The sequence below is a fragment of the Monodelphis domestica genome, chromosome 6 (assembly GCF_027887165.1).
Source record: "Monodelphis domestica isolate mMonDom1 chromosome 6, mMonDom1.pri, whole genome shotgun sequence".
NCBI classification, from domain to species: Eukaryota; Metazoa; Chordata; class Mammalia; order Didelphimorphia; family Didelphidae; genus Monodelphis; species Monodelphis domestica.
In genome coordinates, this window is record NC_077232.1 from 86,087,443 (window position 1) to 86,100,938 (window position 13,496).

Below are 13,496 nucleotides of genomic sequence, written 5' to 3' on the forward strand. Positions count from 1 at the left end.
CAGATATGATCATTTGCCCCACTTTAAAAGCAAGGAAATTGAGTCCCATGAAGTGTGAGAGACTAGCTCAAGGTCAGATGATGAAAACACTGTCTACCACAGAGGAATAACCCAATCAATGGATGCTCCATTCTATCTAAGCTGGGGCACACATCTAAAAGTCTGCCACCCACATTCCCTTTTCTATAACATTTCAGAGTTAAATTGCTTCCTTTGTAGAAGTCTTATGGGCTTGATGTTAGAAGAATGAAGAATGTAGAGTATCTGAACCTGGAATAGAGACAGCTGAGAGAAAGGGACAGATAGAAAGATAGAGAGAGACAGAGGGACAGAGAGAGAAAGAAGAAGAGAGCACATGAGCTTGGGAATTAGGACAATGTGGGTTCAAGTCCCATCTCTGAACTATATTGGCTCTGTGACCTCAAGCAAGTCAAAATACAATGGAGAACAAATATGTGGTTTTCTAAGTCAATGCAGAGATCTTTACGTTTGGTTTAGTGGCCTCTATTGCTTTTTGAGTTTGAGAACACTGCTTTAGGTTACTCTCTTTAAGAGACTCAACTTTTAAGTTGTAGAGAAGGTTCACCTTCCCCTAGGAGTTCCTGCTACAAGTAAGATCATAGGTCTAATGACTATCTTCTGTGACAAACTTAGAAAGGAAATTTGAAATCATCAAACCTCCCCTCCCATTTTATAGATGAGGAAACTGAGACTGGGGAAGTACTTTATTCAAAGTTGCATGACTAGTAAACTAAAGAACTGGGATTTGAACCCAGATCTCTTTACTTCAAGCCCATTGCATTTTTCACTATTAGAAGCTACTTCTAATCTGAATCAAGCACAGCTAAAAATAAAATGCCTCCTTTTCTATCTTTGCCACAGAGTAGGACTAGAATTAGATCTCTGTCCTGCCTTCTGAGTAGTCCACCTTGGTTGTTTCTTATCTCTGGTATGTTACCCTCAGATGAACTCGAATGACTTGTCATCTCTTTACTCAACTTTGGTTGATTCATCATCTCATTTCTGATTAACTGATTCCAAACATTTCCTCCTCTCTCCTCCAGGACTCAAGGGCATGACCAACCCTCATGATTAGAGTAGATGATTTAGCCTCTTATTTTATTGTGAAGATTGAGGCCCTCAAATGGCAGTTTTCTCAGCTTCTTTCATTTATTTCTCAACATTCCTCAGCATCACTCTGATGCCACAATGGACAAGCTATTTCTATTTTTTCTTTTTCTCAAGATTGGTTCTCTATATCTCACCTGGAATTGAACCCACTATTGAATGGCATGAGATATTTGATCTGCTCTTTTTCTGACTTGGTATAATTTACCTTCTCCTCCCCATACTCCAGTAACCTGATCGTCCCCTGACCTTGTGGTTGACTGTGTTAATGAAAACCTTAATTTGGACATGATCAGCAAATGTCCACTGAATCTTGGAGCTCCCAAGCTCAAGTAATACTTTAGCTTTGGCAGTCTTCTTTGTGGACAGAATTATGCCCAGGTGTCACCATGTCTAGTTCTCCTTGATTTAAAAAAAAATAATAATTTCATGAAAATTCTCTCCCTTTCAACACCTCATGTACATTGAAAAACAAAAATTAAAAAAATGTCACAAATATGCACAGTTAGGGAAAATATTGCAAAGTACTGACTATATTCAGAAAATATATCTCAGTCATATCCTGACACCATCACTTCTCTGGCAGGAGTTTGGAAATATGTTTCATTTTTTAAGTGATAATTTCTTCTTTCCATTAAACTCTCAACTTTCACCTTCCATCTTTTTCATTTTCTTCTAGGATGGCATTGGAGAAAGTTTTCAAGTTTGCATGCCCAAATTGCAACCTCAAGCTGCCTGTGAGACACCCCTGCATTACTCCAGAGCACAGGGAGAAAGTGCTCACTTTGAGCAGCTGGAAAAAGAGGTGGTGTCTGCAAAAAAAAAAAATATCCTCAGGCCTTGGGAAGAGGGGGAACAGAGTAGGTCCCTCAGTGCTGGTTTGGCACATGTTCCAGTACTTCACCAAAGCTGTTCTAGGACAATATTCCAGCAATTGCTTGTGCTATTTCTTGTATTTTCCATGTCTCCCTTTCCATTTAATCCTTCAATCTGCCTATAAATGGAAGGCTTCCTCAATCACAAAATAGCATTCGTTTGTCATTCCTTCTCTATGCAGATAATATCCTTGTACTTACTTTTGATAGTCAAATTTCTTCAAATTGTCATCTCAATATAACTCCATTTTCTCAACACTCACTCTCATTACTGCTGTTGGAATCTGATTTTAACTCTCAGAATACTACTGAAACTTTTTAAAATTCACCATTGATATTACACAATTCAACACAATTCACAAACTTTCACAAAATTCAAGAAACTTTTTCAGTGCTCATTTCCTTTGATTTCCTTACAGTTTCTGATATTGTCTATACTTTTTTTCTGGACCCCCTTGGCTTTTAGGATACCACACTCCTGATTTTCCTCCAATATTTCCATTTCTCTTAGTCTTTCATTTTTGATTGACTTCTTTCAGATCCTTCATTGAGACTATTCTCCATCATTCTGTTTTCAACTCTTTCCTGTCTTTTTCCTTCTTCCTGGGCAGTCTCATTTTCTACCATCACTTTAACCACCATCTCTAGACAAATTCCTGCCAAATATGTATTTCCAGTTTTTACTTCTCTTTAGAATTCCGGAACAACAACACTGAGAAGTCCACCAGGATGTCCCATTGATGTTTCAAGATTAACATATCAAAAATGGAATGTATTATTTTACCTCAAACCTGAATATCCTTAAAAAATAAACTTCAATTTGAATGTTAATAAATAATTGTATATTTTTTCTTCCTACCACTTGTTTTCCTCTCCAGTAGGAAAAAAAAAAGAATACCTTTATAACAAATATTCATAGTCAAGAAAAACACATACTATTTCATATCTAAAATGTATGCCTTGGGGCATATAGGTAATTTAATAGATTAAAAGCCAGGCCCCTGGAGACAGAAAGTCCTGTGTTCAAATCTGACTTCAGCAACTTCCTAGCCATGTGACCTTGGGTAAGTTGTTTAACTCCAATTGGTTAGCAACTTAGCACTCTTCTATCTTAGAATCATGCTTAGTATCAACTGTAAGCCAGAAGGTAAGGGTTTTTAAAATGTATGTCTCATTTTGTATAGATAGTTCATTACACATCTGTTAGGAGATAGGCCAGATTCATCATGAGTTCTCTGGAATTATATGTTGCTCAGAGTTCTTAGATCTTTCAAAATTGGGTTTATGATGTTGTTATTATACAAATTGTTCTTTTGGTTCTTCTCAATGAATTTTGCTTTTACCTTTTTGTTCAGTTTTAATATTATTCTTCCGGTTTCCCATGATAAAAACCATCATCTCTTATTTATCCCTCCCAAGATCAAACCAGTTGCCAGACACTATCAATGCTACTTTTGTCAGACCACTTGAACCTGTCCTCTCTTTGTTATTGCTTCTACCCCAGGGAGGGGTTCCACTATTACCTATCTGAATTACTAGAATAGTTTCTGAATTGGTCACCCTGTATCTGATTTCATCTTTCTCCAATTTATCCTGTATATAGTTAAAATCATCTTTAAAATTTAGTCTTGATTATTCCATTTGTAGGGTGAACATCTTGCAATGACTTTGGTAGACCTACCATTTAAAACTTTAACTCCTTAGAGTGGCATTCTAGGTATTCCATATTCCATCCTCTCCATAGATGTCAAACTAGAAATCCAAAACAGATATCTGAAGTTGCCATTCTTCATTTCAAATAGATTTAGTGGTTCCTTATTGCCTCCAGAATGAAAAGAGAACTTTCCAGTCTGGCCAAATATAAGAAAGAGGATTGATTGGAAGAAGATTGATTCAGAGCATAAGATAAACAGGTTAAAAAAAAACAGAAAAAAGAACTTGAAACTAAATGAATATTCATTGACTGGAAATGGTTGAACAAATTGTGGTATGTGAATATAGTAGAACATTACTGTGCTATAAGAAATTACGAAGATGATGAATACAGGGAAGCATGGAAAGACCTACATAAACTGATGCAGAGAAGTAAGCAGAGTAAAGAAAAAATAAACAAAACATATCACAATGAATGGTCACAGAATAATGGAAATTGAGTGTGGCATAATGATAAAGAACAGGAATGGAAGAAATATGAGAAGATACCTCCTTCACTCCTTTACAGAAGTCTACAAAAGGCAACATAATATATTATTCAGACTTTTTCAATGTATTAATCAGTTTTACTGTTTTTTCATTCATTTACTTAAAAATATTCTTACCTATATGTGATGGCTCTCTGGTGAAAGAAGGATATTGGGAGAAATTTGGTCAATGTCATGACAAAGGTTATCAGTAAAGTTTTATTTTAAAAATCTCAAGAAATACTTTTGGAATAATTTGAGATCAATTCATTAAGCATAGTAAAGGTGGAAAACAAGATACACACCACTAACTTTGCTGAATATAACTGAAAGTAGTAGATCACTAAATGGAGTATAAAAAAAATTAAGATCCAAGAATGGAATTCATATTCCCACCATGGACAATGGTCACATGTATTTAGCTAAAAGAATGACAGCAACAACATCAAACAAATGGTCAAGTTCAGTGGATTTCTTTATGAAAACAGAATGACTTATGATGGCAATTTAGGTCATTGCCACCAGAAATTAGAGTTAACCTAAAGAAGTTTGGACTTAAAGACCTGGAAGACATATATCAACAGTTTCAAAGTGAAGTGTGCAGAACCAAGAGAGTACTGTCCACAGTAACAGTAATACTGTAGGATGATCAACTGTGAAATTACTTAGCTATTCTCAGCAATACAATGATCCAAGACAATGCCAAAGAATTTGTGATGAAAAATGCTATCCATTTCCAGAAAAAGAACTGATGGACTCTGAATACAGACCAATGTATATTTTTAAATTAAAAAAAATTCTTTTTTGTTTAGTCTGATTCCTTTTACAACATGGTTAATATAGAAATATGTTTTGCCTAACTATACATTTATGTAATCTATATCAAATTGCTTGGCTTATCAAGGAGGAGAAATAGAAAGGAAAGAATTGTTAACTCAAATTTTTAAAAAATGTTATAAATTATTTTTACAAAGAATTAGAAAAAAATTTTCAAAAGAAGATTGGGCTTAGTAATCAATATAAACTATGAAAAAATGGTAGAAATTTTGTAACACATATTGCAACCTTTAAATATTTAGCAACTATAAGATATTGAGCAAGACATAGACATGACCAGATGACTAGAATTATAGAAGTTTGCTCTTTCATGGATTAACACGTAAAGAATCCTCATATTATAACTTTAGCCTTCAAAAGAGTTTTGAAGACTAAACCATTTAGCCAAGCTGAGCTGTATATTATTATAGACTTCAATAGGACTTACAATCTCCTATATAGAGCAGTGATTTAAAAACACAAAACACTACCTTTTTTAAAATAGATATCAGCATATCAAAATATATATAATCTTCAATGCGTAGAATGTAAAGTTTTCAAAATATGTGATCTAGCAGAAGAAATTAAGAGCACATGGAAACAGAATTGGGGTACCTATTATCCCCACCATCTTATCTCCTACTAGAGTTGTAGCAAGGATTCTTTTAGTGAACCTATTTAGATTAAGTTTGCATCTGCATAAAATAATGACCAACTATAACAAGCAGTTATTAAAAATCTGTGACATGAACTGCTTATAGAACAACAAATATAAAATAACAGCATGAGAAAACCTTGTCCAGGGACCATATCTATTTGAACTCTTATCAAGGAAGAGGCAGCAGATAGACACAGATCTGGTGTCAGGAAGACCCAAATTCAAATCATGGTTTTGGACATTGGTTGTGTGCCTTCAGAGAGGTCACTTAACTGCTCTTTGCCTCAGTTTCCTTACCTGTAAAATGAAGATGATGATAATAGCTATCATGCCTGGTTGTTTTGAGGATCAAATGATTTTAGCACAGTTCCTGGCATAGAGTAGGTGCTATATAAATGCTTATTCCCTTCCTACAAAGACAAGAATAATTGGACAATAGCTGCAGAAGTAGTAGCAGCAGTAGCAGCAGTAGCAGTAGTAGTAGCAGAAGTAGTAGTAGTAGTAGTGGTAGTAGTAGTAGTAGTAGTAGTAATGATGATGAGATTGTCTCTGAGATTGTCAGATGATTCTAGAATATAGAGTTGGATGGCATCTTAGTTGGAACTTGTCTAGGAGGTGAGGTAGTTGCACAAGGTCATATACATAACACAGAACCTCAGGCCACCTGTTTAGCTTTTCGGTTAACAAATTTGATGTCCTTATCATCAGTAAGACTCATCTGCCATTACTCTCAGCCTTGCGTTGGATTGATTTGGACTCACATAATTCTGATGATATGCTCCCAGAACACATGGATCTCAAGGCACTCTGGCTCCAATTACAAAATCAATATAATTGTGCATTCTATGTTGGGAGGCAGCTGCCTGGTCAGCTTTGAAAGGTTTATCTGCAAAGTCTTCCCCAGCCAGTTTTTGAGGCTTTATTTTGAAAATTAAATGAGAGTGCAGACACTGACAGATGTTCCAGAGTTGCTTGCATGTTAGCATCCAGCTGAAATCAGTGGGAGTTTATGTGTGCTAGGATTACATGACTGGGCAGAGAGTAAGAAAAACAGCAGCCAAATTGCTCCTTTCTGGTACTGGTTTCTTCTAAAGGCCGTGGTCTTTGCCACTACCCTGAGGGCTCTGAAATCTGCCTGCCATATTCATGAATTTTTTCATAAAGGATAAAATGACGAAAGAGATCAAATTGTCTATACCCTGTGGAAGGGTCACCCATATAGGAAATTATTATTCTGTAGTCCCAGGCAATTTATGACTCAACCTTTTCAAGGTCAGAATTGTCTCAATGCCAGCCTTTGTTTTTCCATAAAGCTGAACAAAATACCTGAAAAGGACTCAATTTGGTTGAGCATTGGGTTTTGAAATAATAATTACTTGCATAGGATCACAGGCCTATAGAATTAGAGCTGGAAGGGACCTTCAAAATCATGGAATCCAATCCTCTCTTTACAACTAAGTTAATTACAGCCCATAGAAATTAAGTGACTTACCCATAGCCACATAGAAAAATATCTGAAGCTGAATGTTAATTTAGGTTTCTTTGAGTCCAAGTCTACTTTTCTATCTACTTCTCCACCTAGTTGCCCTCCATTTTTATTTATGGACTGTTTTTCTGATAATATTCTTGGGAGAGAGATAATCATTTTTATACCCATTTCATAGATGAGAGAATCGTGGCTTAGAGAGGTGAGCTAATTTCTCCATAGTCTCATAATTATTAAGTGTTGTAGAGCTGGGGTTTGAACCTAGACCAGTCTTCTTTCCACTATTTCCAAAAGGCTCTCATTGGAGTATTTCTCTGCCTTAATTATTGTAGATAAAACAGGGTTATATTTAACTCTCTTTCTCTCCATGAATGCATATATATATGTATATATATATGCTTATATATGTGTATTTGTACATGTATGTGTGTACACACACAAAGATTGTAGGAGTCTCCTTGAGAGTTAAATTATTTTCCTTTGATTACTATGAAGCCCTCAGTCTAGAAAATGATGTCACAAGTGAGAATGTAGAGACATGACTTGTGCAGGTCAAAGATGAGAGATTTGTGTGCCCACAATGAGCCCAAATGAAATGCTTGTACTGATGAAAGGGAGATCCCTGAAGGACTCTGTGTTATTCTGATAGACACACAAGGACTGCTATAAAGACCATCCCATCCCATCATCAAGGATATAGATGACTAGAAACGGTAAGCTGGACATATCATGAAGAAAAGGGGTCATAGGGGAATAGCCCAAAAGCTGCCTTGGTGCCCACAAGATATGGAAAGAACCAGTGGGGTCCTTCTTTTGCATTGGGATGATCCTCTGTGGGAGATTTATGGAAAGAGAAAATAAAAAATATATACATAAGTATAGAAACCATAGGATTTTGAGTGGGTGGAACCTTATAGATCATTTTTTTCTATCTCACTCAAAGGGGGTCACACTGAGTCCTATAGCAAGCATATGGCTTGTCATGACCATGACAGGAAACAGAAGTATCAGAATACAAACTTAGGTCCGTCAGTCTCCAAACTTCCTGCTCTTACCAATGATGGCTTGTGCCAATGGTGGTAATAACCATAATGATGAGGACACAGAACTAGTCAAATATTGACATATTATTATTGTTATGATGTTTAGGTAGGGGTAGGATTATAGGGTTTAGAAAAGAGATTACATGAATTAGAAACTAGTTGGGGTAAGAGCAAGGAGGTTCAAAGAAAACAAATAAAGCAGGTGGAAGTCAGGGAGGAAGGAAGATAGTAAGCCTTGTGGTTCTGCAAAGAGATTTTTGAGTTCTTTGAAAACTCCTATCTGTGACCCTGACCAGCTGGAGAGTGTTTAGAGGAGAGTGACAGTATTTAACGTCACATGAAGATGAAACTTCTGATGGATTTAGGGATATTGATCTGTAGACGAGAAGGCTAGAGGATATGCAGTGCAATTGATGTTTTAAGTATTTGAAGGTAGAAGAAGGATTAGATTTGTCCTGCTTGGCCACAGAGGAGAAAATAAGTAGCAATGGATAAGAAGGTGGTGCTAAGAGGCAGGCTTGATGGGGAGGGGAAGAAAGCTGCTGACCCTGATGCACAATGCATTTGGAGGCAGTGATCTACCTATCAAGTGGATGTGAGATAACCACCTATTTGGGATATTGTAAAGGGAGCTCCTACTGATGTATGCATTAGTCTAGACAGATGCCCTCTGTAGTTCCCAACAATTCTGAGATACCACAATTCTGTGATTCTAAGAGACAATGAAGAGGCACCTTGTTCTCAGGTGCCACCAATATTAACCACAACTCATTACATGTAGAAGTTGGGCAAAGCACTGCCAGTCAAACACATTTAAGACCTGAGATGACTGAGGAAAGAGGGTGGTCACTTACGTCATGACCAGAGTCTCATCCCCGGGCTCACTTAGCAGTCCATCCACGAAGACTGAGGTGCTTGTGAAATTATGTGTGCTCCAGGTGTGACCTTCATCAATGCTGAACCTGGAAAGAGAGAAAGAGACAGATAGACAGAGACACAGAGAGAGACAGAGAGACAGAGATAGAGACAGAGGCAGAGATAGAGACACACAGAGACACAGAGAGAGGAAAAGAGATGCAGAGAGGCAGAGAGAGAAAGAAAGAGAGAGGCAGACAGATATAGAGAGAGTTAATTTATGTTTCACATGTCACGACTGATTTCATCATCTGGGGGCATTCTTTAAACAAATAGCACGAGAGAGTGTGTGTGTGTGTGTGTGTGCACATGCACATGTTTCCTTTTTCCATTTGTAGAGTAAAATGTCAGCCTGACAACAGAGAACTTCAGGTACCTACAGATCTAGTCATATTTCCTAAAAGTCAGCTGGGTTTGTCTAGTCATAAGTATTTTAATTAACTAAATGTCATCCCAGTGCTCCCACCCACCAGCCCTACTCAGATGCCTGTGGGGAAAACCAGGCGGAAAATATACCACTGACAACTGGCACCATTCCTAACAGTCTCTGGATCTTGTCAGATGATAATTATAATAATAATAACTCACTATAATATAACATAATAGATGTAGTGTAGTGAGAAAGCACACACACACACACACACACACACACACACACACACACACCCCTAAAAATCAGGCAACTTGGGTTCTTGTCCTGGCTCTGACACTTACTAGCTATGGGGACTTAGACAAGAGATGCCATTGCTTTGAGCTCCATTTTTCCTTATCTATAAAATGAAGGAGGTGAGACTTCATGGTCCCTAAGGTCCTTATCTTAAGTTTTAGGCTTCTTCATATGCATGACTTCAGACTGCAGTTGTAGATTTAAAGGAACCATTGTTAAGGATTCAAGGTTTCTGGGACCTGAGTTCTCACCCTCCCCACAAGTGTTTTCTTACTGTCTTTTAAAGCTATTGCCCAAACTCTTTGATTCTCCTTCCAATGGTTGATGGATATTTCTGGTCTTTTTTTTTTCTTCCATAAAGAGACATGCCTTATATACAATAGAGTATTAGAATGCAGAATTGGAAGTACTATAGAATAAAGACTCATAATAGTATTAGAGCTGGAAGAGACCTTAGAACACAGACCATACACTGTCAGAGCTGAGAAGGTATTATAGAATACAGATAAAAGAATGTCGAAGCTGGAAGAGAATTGGGATACAGAACAGAAAATGTTAGAGCTGAAAGCGACCTTAGAACACAAAATATAAAGTGGAACCTGGATGACACCTTAGAAAACAGATCAGAGCTGGGGAATTAGAACACAGAGCATATGATGTTAGAGCTGGAAGGGAACTTAGAACACAACAAAATGTTGGAGCCAGAAATCCACTTAGAACCCACACAATAGATTGCCAAGATTGAAGGGGAACTTAGAATAGAAGTTAAAACTAGAAGTGACCTTAAAGATCATTTTCCCCAGTCCTGTAATTTTTCAGGTAAGGAAACTGATAGCCCAGAAATATTAGATCACTTGCTTAAGGTTACATGGCTAGTTATAGGATACCAACTGCCCATCTGGTTGCTCTTAATGACTACATACAATCAAAGATCAAAAGACACCTGGAAGACAAACAGGAATCCTCTTCTCCCCTTTTACTTTCCCCTAATCCCCACAAACCAAATTAAATGCCTTGGCTCTGCTATAAAAGAGGAAAGCCTTACTTGAGTATTTTCAAAGGGATGGATGTGTCTTTGATAGCCACAATCACTCCACCATGATCCAGGTACAGAATGTGATGTTCCTCTTCGAAGACCTAGAAACCAGGCCAAAGAGAGTCACTAAATATCCGAAGGATTTATCTTAAAAGGCATCAGCAAAATAAATCACAATTAGAAGCTCATAAAAATGACTCAACCATTTATTTCTCAGAGCATACTTAGTAGCAGCAACAAAAAAATCATACATGTTTAAAAAATGTTTTTTAAAAAATTAGTTCAAAGAACTATGGCCTCTTGGAATTGGAAGGGACATATCATCTACCTTCACTTTGAAGTTATCTCTAGTCATTCGGGGTATTTTTAGGGAAATACTTTTCACAAATGATACTCTACAGCAAACCACATCATCACTTTATCACATGATTGAAAGATGGAAGAAAAGATCCCACTTGGCTTATTGCTTGATTTTTTTTAAGTATTTGCTTAAATAGTGTAAATTTCTACTGCAATGTGCCATCACTAAAGCTTTAAGCAGGGGCTGGTGGAGTCCTTCCCTGTTATCTTTATAACTACCCATCTTGCTTCATGGGAGATTCCTGCTTCAGGTAGTGGTGGAATAAGATGACCCCAAAGATTCTATTTATGATGATTTCAATTTAGTCCCATCTTGGTGAGGAATCCTATTCCAAGAGAAACACAACCATTCTGGAATTGTGATTTGTTTCTTCTTCAAGATGAAAACTTAACAGTCATTGTGACAAAATAGGATATTATTGGTCTTGTAGTAAAGTTCTGATTCACCATTGAACTGTGACCATTTCTTTTCTTGGACCTCAGTTTTGTCATTAAGTTTCATCCAGCTCTAACATTGTTTTATGTTTAAAGATTCCTTTTGGTCTTATCCTCCTATATTCTTCTAGTATCTCTCTGAGCCCTGATATTCTACATTCTAGGTTGAAATGACTGTTCCAACGATAACATTTTTTATTTTAACATTCTTTTTTCCTAACCTGTTGTGATCCTAAGAAGAAGGGCTTCAGTGTAGACAAAAGAGATTCTGGTCGAGTTCAACTCTTGTCTCAAAGTTCTAAATGATAGTTTCAAAGCCCAACAAACCACTCTTTAATCTTCTGAGATCACTGGTCCCAGCCATCACAGTAGATAACCACCTACGTTTCACTTTGTAGTATCCTGTTCTCTTTCTATACCTGGTGAGAGATGAACTTCAGCAAAAGAGATGATGTATGCACAGGCACACTTTGGGTTGTAAAATGCCCCATAAATACAAAGTGCTGTGCTTTTTATGATTATCATCTCCTATCAGTTAATAATAGGGCATGTTTCTCCAGTGGGTTTCCTAGTAAGTGCTACAAATGGAAGATTTTCAATCTACCAATTCTTTTTGCCAGCTGTTCAGCCTTGACTGTGGAAGGAAAACCTTTGCAAATGCTTCCATTTTTATTCTCTTTCTTAGACTTTAAAAGAATCTGAACTTGATCGCCAAATGTAAATGGAAAATTGCCCCAGTATTTACATATCTTATGTTGACATCTAATATTATCAAACTTTGAGAAGGATTGCTAAGTTAACCTAACAGCAGACATTTACTCTGGGTTCTACTATGTGTGAGGTACTATAGTGATGGGTTTTGATAAGTTAAGGAATTTTGTAAGGTTGTCTTAGAGGCTACAAAGTGACTAAGGCAGAAAGAATTCTGGGCACAGTGTGGAATTGAAAGGGGGGGGGGTGACACATAGACTTCCGGTTAAGATGGCGGCTTAGAGAAAGCTGAAGTTCAGATCTCCGGAAAACCCTTCCCGACCGATCTCAAACTAGAAGCTCCTAAGGCGCCGAAATTCAAAACAATCAACAGCACAGACCCTGGGAACCCTCCTCCTGGACCTGGACCCGGTTCAAAAGGTACGGCTCCCCTTAAAAGCCAGAACCCGAGATCCCTCGGACCTCAGGGGTAGGAGCGCAGAGTCCAAGGCTCCCGGAAGCGGCAGCCGCGCCGGGCTCAGAGAGCAGGGTCTGAGGAACAACAACCCTCAGGGTCTTCTACCCAAGTCCCAGTCCGGGTGAAAGTTACTGCCTGGGGCTTCCGCTGCAGAGAGCCGGGTGAAAGTTACTGCCTGGGGCCTCCGCTGCAAAGAGCTGGTCGGTCCAGGTGAAAGTTACTGCCTGGGGCCTCCGCTGCAGAGAGCTGGTCAAAACAACAGCAACCCTCAGGGCGGGCAAGACAGCCTCACGGGCTGGATCCTGCTATCCAAGTCTCAGTGAAAGTCTGTGCTCTCGGAGCTTGGGGAAGCGGCAGCCCATCCCCCCGCAGGCCGACGAAACAGCCTCACGGCCAGGGATTCTGAAGGCAACTTCCGGAAATCTAGCCAGGGGGAGAGTGTGGCCTCGTGGTCCGACCCTTCCATTCCAGTTCCAGTGAGGCATATTCAGTTTAACCCAGGGAACGCTCATAGAACCAACATCTGCCCAGGACTAAAGCCACTGATCACCAGACAAAGACAAGAAAAGCCAATCCTCCACGTTCAGAGATGACAAATTCCACAGAAGCACAGAAGCCCCAAAATACCAAGAAAAATAAGAAGAAAGGGGCGACTCTGGACACATTCTATGGAGCCAAAATACAAAATACAGAGCAGATAGAAGAAGATATACAAGAAAATTCTCCAAA

At 38.2% G+C, this 13,496-nt stretch overlaps 1 protein-coding gene across 4 annotated transcripts in view; it reads right to left on the reverse strand.

Annotated features, from left to right (window-relative positions):
- SORCS2 (sortilin related VPS10 domain containing receptor 2) overlaps nt 1-13,496 on the reverse strand; it is a 1,375,930-nt gene that overhangs the window by 107,054 nt on the left and 1,255,380 nt on the right. For all 4 annotated transcript variants that reach the window (XM_001372355.3, XM_056802395.1, XM_056802396.1 and 1 more), the window contains 2 exons: nt 10,814-10,905; nt 9,041-9,148 (listed from right to left, as the gene is read on the reverse strand). In XM_001372355.3, coding sequence (XP_001372392.2) covers nt 9,041-9,148; nt 10,814-10,905 — 200 coding nt within the window. The remainder of the gene's footprint in view (nt 1-9,040; nt 9,149-10,813; nt 10,906-13,496) is intronic.